This window comes from Trichoderma asperellum, chromosome 3 (assembly GCF_020647865.1).
Source record: "Trichoderma asperellum chromosome 3, complete sequence".
Taxonomy (NCBI): Eukaryota; Fungi; Ascomycota; class Sordariomycetes; order Hypocreales; family Hypocreaceae; genus Trichoderma; species Trichoderma asperellum.
In genome coordinates this window covers 5412501-5428053 of record NC_089417.1, presented here as the reverse complement: position 1 = coordinate 5428053, position 15553 = coordinate 5412501, and the positions used below count along the sequence as shown (strand labels likewise).

The window sequence follows — 15553 nt, the reverse complement described above, 5'->3', positions numbered from 1 at the left end:
GTTTTTCTCTTTCTTCAGTTCTTCCCTGACCAGTCATATTCCCTTGATTTGCAGGCAGCGCTTATCTTGGATTGTCTGTTCTTCCCCAGCAGATAGGCAACCCACTGCTTTGCGCAAATGCAAGGAGATGATGGGTGGACCCGAGATGAAATCCTACACTCAGCCTCGTCTGTCGCAAGATCTAGTTGAAGGAGGCGGGGTTACCAAAAGTGCCCGCTTATAGGACATTCCAGACAACCGATACACAATTTCCCGTCCCGCCGCAGCCACATGTAACAGAGTAAGTAGGAAGTCGGCTTACGCCCTACGCTTCACCAGACATAGCTTACTGACACGGGTCGTTGGACCAACCACGAAGGGATATCGGAAAAGAAACATATAATTCATCCTGCAAGCGTATCGCGTGTTACTCTGCCAGCCTTGCTGCTTCATGCAAACAGTCGGACAGCGAAGTGATGTATGGTGGGTTACAATCATTCGTATGGTGGGTTGCAATCATTCCCCAGCAGGTATATACCTCGCCACTGAGATTGTTGAGTGTGGTAAGGGTAAGCACTGCAGACTCGGACAGCGAACCTGCAGCCTCATCACCATCGCGCGTTGTCTTTGGCCCATGAGGGGTAGAACAGTCTGGTACCAACTCAATCGATACTGAGCAAACTCGGAACACTACTCTGTCTTACGTCCATGCCCCTGTTGAACACTCTTACCCCTCTCTTTGAAGCGATGGGACGGGGACGGGACGGATACACGGAATACGGAAATGCCAGAAAAAGAATCCTCCGCAGTTCAGCGCGTGTGTAAGTGGGTACTACCATATGATTGGTGCGTATGTAGTCATGATTTTTTGAGATTTAGAATTGAATTTCTATGGATAATTGGAAATTTTACAGGTACCTTGACAGCGAGGATTTGCTGTAAAGTGACGCTGGACTCATATAATTTCGCCTGTATGATTGGTGGGTTATATGCGAACTGTACGTGGTAGAGAGATAATCTGGGCCTATACCCCATAATCAGCAAGTCTGATGTGCAGCATGTTGCAATAATGATCCTTCATCTTGATAGTAACATTAGCCGGGTGCAACCACTGGGGTAGTATTTCCCCTCCGTTCCTTCTGTTCCTTTCTTTTCAGCTTTTTTTTTGTTTAAATCATAGAAACTCCCTCAGATGCAATGCATTATTGCGATCCCACATGAAAAAGGTTGTGTCTAATGCGTTGACGTTGTCTTGGTGGTAACATATAATCACGTTTACCAGATAACCACGTTAACTAGCCACTCGCCAGAAATTCTCCTATATTGCGTACTTGAGAAAACCCTGTATGTCAGCATGCAAAGCCAAGCATCTTCGGAAGAGCCGCTGCAAAACAACACGACGTTGAAACTTCGTGATAGCTGCAACGCATGCGCAGTATCCAAGTTGAAATGTAATAAAGAAAAGCCAACCTGTTCGCGTTGTGCCAAGAAGAAAATCGCGTGCAATTATGTTGCTACAAAGAGAAAGGGGAGGAAACGCGCTCAATCAAGCCAGTCGACGGCTTTAGATAGACCAAGCACCGCCGATGCGAGTCCTTCGCCCGCAGCACCAAAGCCTATTTTCAATCCTCTAAGTCGATTAGAAATGTGGTTCGCGGCGGACTACGCCATATCGATTGAGGACTATCTATCGCGATGTGCTGATTCCACTGATGAAAATTCTAGAGCATCTACCCCGTACCCTGCTTTGTCAGATAACTTGATGCCAATGCAACTCTCAGACTTTGCGACTGAAAACGACGAGACCTTGCATTTGCTTACACCTCAGATGTTAGAGCTCTTGAACTGCGACGTCACAAACGGAGTGGATCAAGCATCCGCAGATGTTTCAGAAGTTGCTGGCAGAAAAGATGCCAATTCCGACTCTGCTGGGTCCTTGGCTTTCTTCGAAAATTCTGTCATTGAGCCGGCATTACGTTCCGACGTTGAGCCATTGGTTCCTGACGACGTGCCTCGCTCACGTAGAAGCGAGGCTGACTCGTGTTGCATGCTGCAAGTAATGGCTATTGTGAAGCAGGCCTTCTCCAATTCATCCAATTCATGTGAGAATTTAGACGCCATGGACATTTGCGGCACACCCGGAAGCAATGTTTTTGCTACCAACCAGCAAACCATCAACGTCATCGGCGAGGTTTTGAAGTGCTCATGCTCTCAGGATGGATTTATCCTCGTCATGATGTCTCTCATTATTCTCAGGGTACTTGGACAATACATCTCAGCAGCACGGCGGCCGCATCTCTGGTGCGGCAGATCCGGAGACAGTTTGGGGACTTACTCGCCCCTCAGTATGAGTGTTCATGCTTTCCTCGATAAAACACTTTCATGCCCCGCTGGCCCTGGAGAGCCAGACGAAGATGATCCTGCGTACATGGCCGCGCAGAGGGTCCTAAGCGAACTGCCCTATGTTCAGCGTCTAGTAAACCAACTGTCAATAAAGCTACAGAACCAAGGCTTCAGTGCCAATATGGTGGGAGAGATTCAGATTTCAGAACTCGGCCAACAAGAAGACAAGGGCAACTCACTACCACTTCCTCTGGGGTTGTTTGACCAGCTCAACACTGATATACGGAGAAACCTCAAGTTCCTAGCAGGGGAGGTTATTGCTACCCTGCGGCGGGAGTAGAGTGCTCCTGATAGTAAAGCTTTTATATTAAATAGGCAATTCTTTAGTTTTTTGTATAGTTAATATTATTTGTTTAATTCTTTTATACTATTATAATTTTTAATAACTGTTTTTATATTATATTGAAGTTTTTAAAAATAAAATTAATGTACTTTATAATTATAAAGAATTTAAATACCTTTATATAAATTTACATGTATATAATTTTATAAATTAATTTATTTATAGTTTTTTTTTTTTTAATTTTAAAATTTCTTCCTTTATCTTAAGAGTTTATTTAGTATAATTACTTAAGTAGATTTTATAAATATATTTTAAATATATATTATATTTTATATTATTTAAAAACACTATAAAATATTCTTATAAATTTAGAAATCACTACTATTATCAATCTAACTAATCAATAATCTGCAAATTGCAATGCTCCCTGAAATCAATCTACAGTATACTCTAGCGCTATACGGTCTCTAGCAGGAGTATCAAGGTGGATTGAGTGGAAGGACCGCCAAGTAGTCTCTAGCACGATATGTAAGCCTAGTGGGGGACGGATACCGATATGGCGCTTTCTCGGTGCTCCAGGCTTGGTCAACAAACGGAGTTCAGTCACTTCTCCGGTCTGAACATCTTGACGAAGAAGACTAGACCGACCTTTGATATTGACTTGAACTTTGAGTTCTTTAGTCCCGGGTTCTTGAGAGCCGGAAGTGTTGCCAGATGCGTCACTCAACTCCGGCCAGAACTTTGGATCCTGCCAATCGTCGAAAACGTCGAAAATGTTGCCTTGTGTAACGTCGACGGCTGCACGGCTGGTGATACGCTTGCCTTTGCCATTAGCGAGAGCATCATCAATAACAGTTGGCAACTTTTGATATGTCGAATGCCATTCCTCTGCCAACAGAACAGTATAAATAGTAGTTACATATGCGCAACCTTTGGCTACAGAAATGCAAACTTACTGCTTTCAAACCCCAAAGACAGCATGCCGCACATTTTTTAACTGAGGATTATTACCAGCTGTCAGCCACTCTACATAATGAGCAGCATTGTCAGGCGGTTGCCTCTCATAGCTCGCCGTTATAATTGCTACTGGGACTTCTTGCGGTAGATCACCGGTCACGGTATCTAGGGACTTGGCTTAAGCAGCAAATCCGTGTTCTTCTGCGGACGATGCTAGTGATTGGGCGGGAGCTTCACAACTTCATGTGTTGGACCCAAAGAGAACCAAAAGAGGCGGAAGGTCGCTCTGCGAGTGAGTTTGATTTGGTTTTGATGAAGTTGCACTGGCCTTGGCGAGCTGACTTGTTGGTCCAACTGCAATGCGATCGAGGAAACTTGGATCGCGAAGCCTTGCACGTATGAAGAAATCCTGCGGTTTAATCGTGGGAGTTGTTTGGATTCGAAGCTGATATGAAGGGTTATTGTTGGTAAAGTGAAATGCTTGCAGCAAAGAGGCCACGACGAGCGGTGATTCTTGCCAAGCAAAAGTTCGGCCAATGCAAGCACGGATGCCCTTTCCAAATGGCTTCTATGGCATTAGTCTTTAATATCATGTGAAATTGAAGTGGAGGAATACTTACCTTCCAAGCGTTTGGTGGGGGTTTTCCGAAAGCTTTATCCATCATCCTTGAGGGCTTGAATTCCTCAGCGTTAGGGCTCCACAACTCCGGATCGCGGTGAAACTGTGCCAAGAGAACTTGAACATATTCACCGTCTTTTATCAGGAAACGGTCATCAAGAATCTGGTCTCCTTTTGCCTGAAGTGTGAATGCAGGTTCGGTAGGGTGAAGACGAAGGGTTTCTCGCAGATATGCCTTGATGTAAGGAAGCATTGACGTGTGACTCAGGGTTATGTTTCCACTTCCAACTGTGTCAATTTCTTCTTGCGTTTTACGATAAACCTCTAGGTTTTGCCAAAGCTCATAAAAGAGGAACGAAAGTAAGCCCGCCGTAGTCTCGTGGCCTTGGATCTCATAGGTAATGTAGATTTTGGAGTGGCAGGCAGAATATTCATACCAGCGATCAGAAATATAATCATATTACGGATGATCGTATCATTGTCTAGAGATTCCCCTGTCTTTGGATCCTTATTCAATATCATCGCATTAAGAAGGTCTTTCTTGCTTCTGGGGTTTGCTCTGCGGTCATTGAGAAGTTCTTTTGCTACTGCCTCCAGTTCCTCTATATCCTCTCGATACTTTTTCTCTTGGGTTTGGAAGAGGATTTTACTAAGAGGAGGTCGCCTAGATCGAGTGAATGACTCGGTGAGCACACCGACCATAGCCCGAACGAATGGATGTTGACTTTCGTGGTAGAATGAGTGGAATCTCGTACCCATGGCACATCTGGATATTGAGTTAGTTCGGCAAGCTAACAGCAGATCTGGGTGAGTTTTACAGGGGTATGGAATTGAGCGTGAGTCGCATGAAGTCGTCCTGGACATCGCTTGGCATGTCAGGGCCAAAACGTGCCCATTTAATAATCATTTGAGATAGATGTCTTCGCATTTCTATTCCATAGCTTGTCAATACTGCATTGGAAAAGTCCACTTAAGTACTTGACGAGCAGGCATAAGTACCCAAAACACGTCCCCTATTGACAACGGGCCAAAAGCAGGCATTAATGTGCGGTGCGCAGTCTCCCAGTTGTGCTCGCCCGGGTATGCAGTAAAGATTTCATCATGAAGTGCGTTTCGAACTTGTTGCAGTGAGCCGGACACTGACGTTTAGTATCTCTTTTCGTCAAACAGCTCTTGTGCTAGACCATAGTTCGCCACGAAAATACGATCACGTGGCTATCGAAGACGAACAATTGGACCTTATGAAACATCAATCCATTGACTCTATCTAAATGTGTTCCAGCAAGCCTACCATATGTGCTAACCATTCGAGCAAGACTATTGTGTGGATGTTCTGGGTCGACGTCAAGCACGTTCCCCAAGATGGGGTAGCCCGAAGGTGTTGAGATGACTTCAGTCATGTCCTAACAGATCGTGTTGGTGATATTGTAGTCTGTAAAAGTAAATTCAGTTGATGTCAAGAAGCAGGAAAGTTCACTGATACCTCTAATATGTATCTTACTCATAACATCACTAGATGGGTGGTTTATAACCTTACTCGTGGCTGGGAATCGCGGTCTGTTCAATTCATATCCCAGCTACGAAGATTCACAGAGAGTTGATGTGACGGGCCGGCGAATCATGCTAAGGATCTGATCCCACAGAGGTTTTTAAGTCGACCACAGGCGATTGTAATCCGTGAGTCATTCGATTTTTCAGAACCGCAGAGTGCCTCACAATAACGACAAGGGGGGAGGGGGCGGGGCGCTTGGTTCTGCATCTCGTCGGACACTTGACGCGCCTGGATGACATCCAAAACGATGTCTTAATGGTCCGGAGGCTATCGTCAATTTCTCACAAGTGCCTTTTTATTTTTAACATTGCCGCTGAAAAGACTGGTGCAACATCTGCTGAGTAGTTAAGCTAAACTATACACGAGAACGCTTGTCTAACTAAACAAACAGCGAGCAGTACCTGTTGGTTAACCTCTCTTAACACAAGTAGAATTCAAAACTATTTACTTTCAATCGGTAGCACGTATAGTACTATAAGAAGAATTAAGATTTTATGATCCAGGTATCTGGAGTTTATAAAGAGAAATCTATACTCATAATCGAAGACAGAAGAACATAGCTTACATTTGGGTCCACAAAGATACGCTAAGCAGGTCAGGTTGGTAACTCCATCTAGATTTTAAAATAGGATCTAGGGTGAAAGGAGACATTAGTTTTATCTTCGGATCTACATGTTACGGATTGGCCAAATTCACAATATTAAGTTGAGTACGGGAAAAAAATTTCATGCACAATGTACCGTTAATGAACAATGTTATGAAAACGCTGACATATGGTCAAGTAATTGGGTCATGTCTCGGTGATTTCGTGAATTATACTTTTGTGGCCGAGTTCCGAGTAGTTAAAAGTGGCAGGTGAGAAAAACAGCGTGCAAAATTTCGGAACCCTTTGGTGCTTCCAATCCGAGCCATTCGACCTATTCGAGAAACGTCTATAAGTGACAGGACGATGCGTTGATATATCGTTCTTTGTCCTCACTGAATCTTCCTCAGTGATCTGCTAGACTTCTATCTCATTTTCCCATTCGACTTATCATGAACAGCAATGAGGAGGGTTGCACTTCAACTATAGGCATCTAGCCCAATTCCCACGGGCCAACGCTAGTCAAACAGCCGTATATTAATAGCCTCAACTTGAAGGCATTTCTCGGGGATCCTACACCACTGTACGTGCCATCATGTAATTGTATCTTCCATGCAATTCTCCAGTTGTTCAATGAGCTGATATGTAACAGTGGTATTATGGGGTTTATCCTCGCCTTGACTCCGTTTGCTTGTGAATTGATGGAGTTTCGAGGTAGTTTTGGAGCTGGAGCTGCGAAGGTGTGGGTGAAACCGCAGTCTTTCTTCAGTTTCCTGACTGACAGATGTGTAGTGGCTCTCAGTACTTTTTCGGGGTCTTGGTTTTGATTCTTGCATCCGTGCTCCAATTTATTTTAGGCAATACCTTTGTCTTCGTCGTTTTTGCCTCCTTCGGTAAACCAACCTAATTTGGATACTGAGATAAGCACTAACGGATTGTAGCGGCATTTTGGCTCTCTTATGCTACAACATTGACGCCCTTTTATCATGCTTCCGCCGCACATGACCCTGCCAACCCCGAGAACCCGGGATTTATAATGCTTATGGTCGGTACCCTGAATCATGACAGGACGAGTGTAAAAAAAAGTCAGAGGTACTTTTATATAATATTATTCCCGAAACATATCCCTACCAAACACCCTAGCTTTCATCCAGTCTGTTGTTACTAGAAACCGGCTTCGGGCTATTGAAGAAAGATTAGATTCTATGTATTGTTTCTGACTTGCAAAGACTTACCACTTAAACACATATTTAAATAAGCAGCCTTCCAAAAAAGAAATGTGAAGAATCCATGACTAGAGATGTTAAATCCAAGAAGATTGAGGTCTGCAACAGCCTTGTCCATGCCAATATAGGCTAGGGCGCCCTGGTGATTGTAGTCAAACGGTTGGACTTCGGGGCCTCCTGATGACGGAGTGCGTGCCATTGCATTGAAGACATTGGCTAAGTAGCTGCCTTGTTGGTGGGCGACTTGCGCAGTTGGGGGAAGTTTACTGTTGGCACAATCTCCAAGTGCCCATATATTGTGCGCACCCTGGACGGCGAGACAGCCATCTACGACTAGGCCGCGTCGAGAGTCTTGCTGCTTGTTGAGTCGCATTGCAAGGTTCTCAATAATTCCCTTTTGCTTATTTCCTGTAGCCCACACAAGCAGGCCATAGGGGATAGTCTGGATATCCTTGGTGCCGTCTGGCTTAGTCACCTCTACCCTGATATCGTCTTTGCTGACCTCTTTCACGCTTGCCTTTGTTAGGACATTGATTGCTTCAGCTTTCAGTGTAGATTCAGTATAATCCATTAACTGCTTTGAGAACATTGGTAGAACCTAACGGAGCCATAGGAATATATTAGTTGCTAAACCGGATATTTGGAAGCCAAGGAAGCGAGACTCACATTTGGAAGTGCTTCAATTAGAGTAATGCGAAAGGCATCCATGATGTCTGGAAAACGGTCTCTGAGGCCGTCCTTGTAGTAGTCCTGTAGTTCGGCCGCAAACTCAACTCCGGTTGGACCACCCCCAACAACCACGAAGTGAAGCAGTTTTTGGATTTCATCACTGCTTCGCCCCTTGCAGAGCGCAGTTTCAATGCAATCTGTTATCCGGTTGCGAATTTTCTGGGCATCATTGGCGTTCTTCAGGAAGCAAGAGTGCTCTTCAACACCCGGGACATCTTCAACAGAAGATTAATACACATCATCCACAAACATGTGTTCGGAGACTTACTGAAGGTAGCGTTATCCGCACCTACCCCGACGACCAACATATCATACGGTATCACGGATTGTGCCACTTCACCTTGTATCGTGTGGTTGCGCTTGATGTGAACAACACGTCTCTCGGGATCCACCTCCGTTGCTTCGGCTTCATAGAACTCCACGGCACTTTTACCCTTGAAGAAATTGCGGATCGGCTCCATCAGCGAGTGCCCTTCCACAAGACCTGTGGTACATGAGGGGAGTAGAGGAGTAAAGAGGAAATAGTTGCGCGGTGAAATGACAAAGACATTGTAGTTGTCGATATCAAGGTCTTTTAGAAAGGATACGGAACCCCATCCGGTACCTATTCCTCTGCATGTTAGCACTGCTTTCTGGCAATACAGAAGTCAAGGGCACCAGTGGCGTGAATTACCTAAGACTACTAGGTTCTTCTTCTCAGCGGCTGGTGTAACAGGTTTGGGTTTCTCTTCAGTTGAACAGATCGTCCAAGCTAAGTAGCTGCAGTATCCGACGGCTGTAACCAGAAAGAGGCGGTACGATCGTGATGCCAGTTTGCTGGAGTTCATTCGGGTGTTTGAGTGATACAATCGTTTCCGGGTGTTCTTGGGGAGTATGTTCGCTGATATAGGAGAGTACCGGCTAGAAGAACAAGTACTACCGAATCGCAGGAGGCGACTTTGAAACGTGCATCTTGGTAGAAACATACTTGTTGATAGGCCAACTGCCTGCCTTTTGATAGCAAGTGGTGCTGCCCGACGAGAATAAGTGCTAGGCGAGCTGTACAGAGAGTCAAAAGGGGTTACACTGAAGACCAAACCTGAGCTGGCTTCATATGTTACCGATCCGGGCTGTTATATATCATTGTTAGCCATGAGCTCGCCAACAGTAAACCTGAGAATACCATATCCGCGGACCTCGGGTTACTGGCCGCAAATTCCGTGGAAATGATCAGTGATATCTCGACTGGTTAGCTAAATATCTAGTGAAAGACTCAGACTGTGTAAATACATCTTCCAGCACACGCAACCAAGACGCTTTCCCCTAATTGGTGAGTCTCGTTGATTACATCTTAATATTTAACTCGGACCGAGTAGATTGTAACCAGCATAAACTTTCTTTACATCCCTTAGATACCTATTTTACGCGTGTCATGCCGCAGGGGCATGTGGGCCCTAGTGTCGCTAAGCATAGGCCGTGAATCGGACACCACGGGCAAATGAAACAATTGCACCAGAAACCGCCCATGCGTATTCTCCTACAGTTTAATATATTATATATTTGCCTAAAGTTTTACCCTCTAGCTTAGTATTATAATAAATAGTTATAGCTTATTACTTGAATTTTATACTAAATGTATATTATAGGTAATAGGCTTTAAAAGCCCTGAAAAAGGCCTATAAAAATAGGTGCTATACGGCATTTAGGGCATTTTTCAACTGTTCAAATCAATCGAAAAATTCGAACAAAAGGTTCTCCCGACGAAATCAACCAACCAGAAGCCTAGAATCTTGCTTATATAAGCGATTCTGACCAATCAGGTTGCCGGATTTGCTCCACTTTTGAGGCATCAGGGGGTTACCTATTTACAGTCTGTAAAGGAAGGTAACAGGGATCCTAGAAGGCCCCGGAAGGCCTCGGAAGGCCGCCCCGCCGGTCCGATAATAGGAATGCACTTGAAACCTTATATAAAGACTATTTAATAACTTATTAACTAAAAGGAATTAGAAAAAATAAGTTATACCAGTAGAAAGCCCTGATTTTAAGCTTGCTAATGGTATTAAACTTTTTATTATATTCTTTATTAATAGGCAAAAAATAAAAATAAAAGGAAAAGGATTTCCAGGTTGATTTGTATTAGAACTTTTAAAAGATAGTTGCGATTATAATCTTCTAACCCAAATTATTAAATTGCTACCCTATACCCTTATATTCTTATATATATAAATAAAAATCCTGAACTTTAAGTAATGTTTTAATTTAAATATTTTATAATTTAGTTTTTTAATTATATTTATAAATATATATATAAATATTTTAAAAGTCTAATATATTACTTAGCTAAATAAAGCAATACTTCAGCTATTAATTACTATTATAGTAATGTTTATAATAAAACTACTTACTTATAAAGGATTTAATAATTATAATAACCTAGGTTATAATATAATTGTCCCTCCCTCCAAGGCTTGTCCTTAAGTACTATAGCTTTTTAAAATAATAAAGTAAAGCTATTTTTAGCAGCAGCTCTTAAAGCAATAGCTATTCTAATTACTAAAGCACTCCCTAAGTACTTTTATAATACTAACTATAGGCTTTATTAGTAGCTAAAAGTTATTTAGTTTTACTATTATTAATAAACTGTTATAACCTAAAACTATAAAATACATACTCCGGATATATAACAGACCGATAAGCTAATTAAAAAAGGATCACAGCCCTTAAAGTAAGCCATCCTAGACAGATCTCTATTATAAAAGTAAGCCACTATAAGAGGATCACGATCTGAATCGTGAGCCTTACGGAACGACTTACTATATAACTGTTTATTACACTTATTAGATATAGCTTAAATAGTCAGTCGTTAATATAGCATTTATATAACAACTAAAATTGGACTCTTATTTAAAGTTATTAGCTACATGACTAAGACCGCTTATAAGATCCCTTATATCTCTCTGCTAACATAAACCCAACGTTAGAGGCTTATCCCTTGGGAACTAGCTACCCTATACTAGGTATAGGACCAGAATGTTACATAAACTAAAATTAAATTGTAGGCCACCTGGTTTCAGTAATTATAATAATAATATTTATTATTTTATAAAAAGTTTTATTATTATAAAAAAAGCAATTTATAATATATATTAATTAAATATTAATATATATTAATAATATATTATAATAAAAAAGCTATTTTTATTATTAAAAAAACAAATATAATTAATATATTATAAAGCTGCTGTAATTATATAATTAAAGGTTATTATAATACTATATAAAAAAAAGCTATTTAAGAACATAATATAATAAATACTTATTATAACAGAATTAGAAAGGGTACTAATTAAACCAAAAGAGCTAAGAAAATTTATTAATACTAGTAGCCTAGGCTAGTATTACCTTTTATAACAGCTTATATAATTATTAAAATAAAAGTCCTGTTATATATATATATATAACTAAGTAAGTTATATATTAGTTTTTTTTATATTATTTAATTAATTAATTAAAATATAATTTTTAATATTATAATATTTATTATAATTTAAAATATTTAAATATAATTATTAAAATAATAATAATAATAATAATATTAATAATTTAAATATTATTATATATTATATTTATTTAGCTTTATAATAAAATAAACTATTATATAATAACTATTAGAAGCCAGTAGCCTATAGTTTAAATCTAGCTTAATACAGGCAGGCAAGCTAAATTTTTTTAAACCTCTGCTTAATAAAGCCTATAGGTAGTACTACAGGGAATATTTAAGTAATGCCTTAGGGGTTAGAATAGCTGTTGCTGCAGGGCTTATAGGGCTTAGCAAAGGGCTTAAGAATAAGCCTTAGGGGGAGGGAGTATTATATTATAACCTGGTTTTTTATAAATAGTTAATTCTTTTATAGGCAGCTGGTTTTGTTATAGTAACTGCTAAAATAGTAATTATTACCTTAATCTTTTGCTTTATTTGGCTTAATAGAATAAGAGATTGTTATAAAATATTAATCTTTATAATAATATAAATTTTAGTTAGCTTATTAAACAAGCTATAAGGTAATAAAAAGTTCTAATATAACTCCCTAGAACTTTATTACTATATGTAACAATCTGTTATACCGTTAAGCCAACAGGGCAAAAGATTAGGCCAATAAGCACTATTATAGCAGTTACTGTAACGGAACCAGCTGCCTATAAAGGATTCGTAGTTACGGAGGACCAGGTCGTAACACTATAAATACATATATATATATAAAACTCCCTTTTTAAATAATAAAGAAAGCAAGAATAGGTAATTAATTGTTAATACCTAGCTGCTATCCCGCAACAAAAATATATCTAGCTCTACTCCTCCCTTTACTCTCCCTGTAGGACTCGAACCTTTACAAATGTATTCCTCTAGTATAAGTGAAGCAATCTCTTGTGGTTAATAAACATCCAACAAAGTGCTTTGCTATCCTAATCTTAACATCTATATTAACATCTATATTAATATTACCAGCATGGCGGCTAAAAATATAAGAATATGTTAACAACACAGATTAAATTCAGATTAAAGTCAGCCCAGTGAGCGCTCGCTGATTATCTGAGTATAGCTTCGTTTTATTCTGGCCGTCCATGTCGCAGCGATATAAGTTACCACCAAGGTCGGTTATATAAATATGGCCGTTCTTTTTGTCCAGTTTTAGTCCAATTGCCTCGTTCAAGTGGCGTGTAAGGACGTCAGGTTTCGACGATGCCTCCACTGGCAACCCAGATTCATTCAACTGAATTCGGTTCAAGGAGTTACCGAAAGGAATCTCTCCTCGGTCAGTCCAATACAGAATGCGGGACTTTTCATCGATATCAAGGTCAATTGGTTCTGGAAGGCTGCCCAAGATGCACTGGACATCCGGCCTGGACCTTGACGACGCACCCAATGGGGTCGAGATGCTAGCGCAGAAGATCCGACCTTTTCCCCCTTTGGATGGACCCTTTTGCGTCCAATAAAACTTTCCTAGTTGTGGCGCAACGGTGATGCCAACACACCAGTTTTCAGCGTCTTTCATCGCTTCGGGATCCTCCTCGCTGCCAGTTGAGATAACGCATTCTAAGTCGCTGCCATCAAGATTGCAGCGATAGACACGCAACCCTTCGCGGTCACAAAAGTAAATTTTCTTGTTAACGCTATCAATGGTCAACTGTTTGGGGGTATTGATGGTTCCCGTGGACACGACAGTTTTGATATCCTCGCCGTTCATGTCTGCTGAGTAAATAGCGCCGTCGCGCTTTCCTGGTTTGCCCATACACGTCCAAAACATTCGGCCACTGGCGTAATCCGCAGCAATGCCGTCAGGGAGAGACTGTGATTGGACAAGAGTTCGTTGAAGCTGTCCATCTGTCGAGAACTCCAGAACGGCCCCTGTAGTCATCGAAGGGACATTGGCCGACAACCCAATATCCAAAACAATAAGCTTGGATTCGCAGACACCGTTGGCGGCTTCTGACGACATTGCAGTTGCAATTGGAATGCTTGAGATATTTTGAAAGAGAATTTGATTTGAAATGATAAGCTGTAATGACAATGAGTGCGAGGGGTAAGCCTATATATACTGCGCAACGGACACGAGCATTCGCACCTTGGGGTATCAGCGTGCTCCGGCCCTTCCATAGCTGTCGTATCCAATAGGTTAGGGGAGAGGAGAGCCAACGCCTCGGCTGTTTGATCGGATCAGATTAGAGTTCCGCGGCCCGGATGATAATGGTCAAGCACCGCGGCATCCCGAGGAACACAGGCGACGGGAGGAACCCCGATGAAAATTCTAGTGGTTGTCGATATTACGCACTACTAGATAGGTACGCCGATATATCTGCTCGTCTGCCTATAAAAAGCGTGACCGACTATGCGTTTGTCCAGCATGATCCCAGATAGCTTTCCCCCCATATTCAACTTCCTCTCTTAGAGCATACGTCTGAACCATGGCTTCAACAACCCACGAAATTGTTCCGAGCCCGGACATTTACGGCCCTGGTACCTTCGTCGACAAAGACTTCCTTGCCGTGCCCGATGATGCGCAACGCGTGTTCGAGTTTCTCGCCAAGACTACTCCAGGCTTTACTAAGGACCCTCAAATATGGAAGTCTGTGAAATTTGACGGACACGCGGAGCCCATGATCCCTGGGCCTTTGAAGGCTCCCGTCGTTGCCGCCGCTCTCCATGCCATGTGCGGTGTTGTCGGCAATGAATTGTTGGAAGCAAGAGATGGGGCCAAGAACCGCACAGTGTCAATCAATACGGACCAGGCCGCACTTTGGCTGGGGTCTGTTCTTACTGTCAACGTCAATGGTTTTGACCTTACGGCGTTTGCTCGCATGGGCGACACATCCAAGTTTTTCCCACACGACTTTGAAAAGGGTGTTTTTGACACCCCAATGAGATTGCGGACAACAGCCATTTATCCTACCAAAACACCTGGGGTTTGCTATCAGTTGCACGGGTCGCTACATGCCGAACCCGTTCTCCGAGCGATTGGTGTGGATCCCGCTACGAAGTGCGCCACCCCGGATGACGCCTACCGTGTCATCCGCGAACATGTCGTGAAGTACACCGCGGACGAGCTCGAGATGATCATGCTGAAAAATGGCTTTTGCGGTAGTATTTGCTATACCCCTGACGGGTGGAGGCAAACATTTATGGGAAAGCGATTGGAGAGCCACCCCCTTGTGAACTATGCTCGCCAAATCCAGGCAGTTCCCACTCCGCCAGTGCCGATGCCCGTTCTGGCAGACAAACGCCCATTGGCTGGAATCAAAGTGGTTGAGATGGTACGCATTATCGCTGGCCCAGTAATCGGAACTACCCTGGCCGCATTTGGTGCAGACGTCATTCGAATCAATTGCAGCGGCTTGCCTGACATCAATGTAAGGATGATTTAACTATTCTAGCTGTAAAATGCCAAATAACAACTGAATATGCTCTTGACACTAACTAAATTTTCTCATATAGGCCTTGCAACTCACCTTGAACGCAGGAGTGCGAACTATCGATCTGGATATCAACAAGGATGACGACTTGGCTCGACTGCGTGAGCTCATTCAAGATGCTGATGTTTTCCTACAAGGTTTCCGTCCTGGATCTGTTGCCAGGAAGGGTCTCGGCCTGAACAGTGTTCTAGAGATGGCGGGAAAGCGAGGTAAGGGCATTGTTTATGTCGAAGAGAACGCATACGGTCCCGATGGGCCGTTTTATGAACGACCA

At 42.3% G+C, this 15553-nt stretch overlaps 6 protein-coding genes across 6 annotated transcripts in view; 2 read left to right on the top strand and 4 right to left on the bottom strand.

The window, feature by feature from the left end:
• Positions 1–1167: 1167 nt before the first annotated feature.
• TrAFT101_012030 (uncharacterized protein) lies at positions 1168–2700 on the top strand. Its single transcript, XM_024909145.2, has one exon. It carries the CDS (start codon positions 1334–1336, stop codon positions 2660–2662), a length of 1329 nt encoding a protein of 442 aa, XP_024754762.1. The 5' UTR covers positions 1168–1333; the 3' UTR covers positions 2663–2700.
• Positions 2701–3098: 398 nt separating this feature from the next.
• TrAFT101_006385 (uncharacterized protein) lies at positions 3099–3655 on the bottom strand (the record flags this gene model as incomplete). Its single annotated transcript, XM_024906358.2, has 2 exons — positions 3099–3553; positions 3622–3655. 2 exons carry the CDS (start codon positions 3653–3655, stop codon positions 3099–3101), a joined length of 489 nt encoding a protein of 162 aa, XP_024754763.2.
• A 208-nt stretch (positions 3656–3863) lies between these two features.
• On the bottom strand, positions 3864–5148 carry TrAFT101_006384 (uncharacterized protein; the record flags this gene model as incomplete). Its single annotated transcript, XM_066127743.1, has 4 exons — positions 3864–4190; positions 4243–4565; positions 4679–5007; positions 5060–5148. 4 exons carry the CDS (start codon positions 5146–5148, stop codon positions 3864–3866), a joined length of 1068 nt encoding a protein of 355 aa, XP_065983856.1.
• Positions 5149–7484: 2336 nt separating this feature from the next.
• On the bottom strand, positions 7485–9158 carry TrAFT101_006383 (uncharacterized protein; the record flags this gene model as incomplete). The annotated part of the gene is made up of 5 exons (XM_024902908.1): positions 7485–7558; positions 7612–8200; positions 8269–8546; positions 8600–8935; positions 9005–9158. 5 exons carry the CDS (start codon positions 9156–9158, stop codon positions 7485–7487), a joined length of 1431 nt encoding a protein of 476 aa, XP_024754765.1.
• A 3606-nt stretch (positions 9159–12764) lies between these two features.
• On the bottom strand, positions 12765–13918 carry TrAFT101_006382 (uncharacterized protein). The gene has a single exon (XM_024905659.2). The coding sequence runs from the start codon at positions 13806–13808 to the stop codon at positions 12864–12866; it is 945 nt and encodes a 314-aa protein (XP_024754766.1). The 5' UTR covers positions 13809–13918; the 3' UTR covers positions 12765–12863.
• A 257-nt stretch (positions 13919–14175) lies between these two features.
• TrAFT101_006381 (uncharacterized protein) overlaps positions 14176–15553 on the top strand; it is a 2313-nt gene continuing 935 nt past the window's right edge. Inside the window, exons 1-2 of the mRNA XM_024911119.2 lie at positions 14176–15216; positions 15302–15553. The exon at positions 15302–15553 is cut by the window's right edge and continues 588 nt beyond it. Coding sequence (XP_024754767.1) covers positions 14275–15216; positions 15302–15553 — 1194 coding nt within the window. The 5' untranslated portion in view covers positions 14176–14274. The remainder of the gene's footprint in view (positions 15217–15301) is intronic.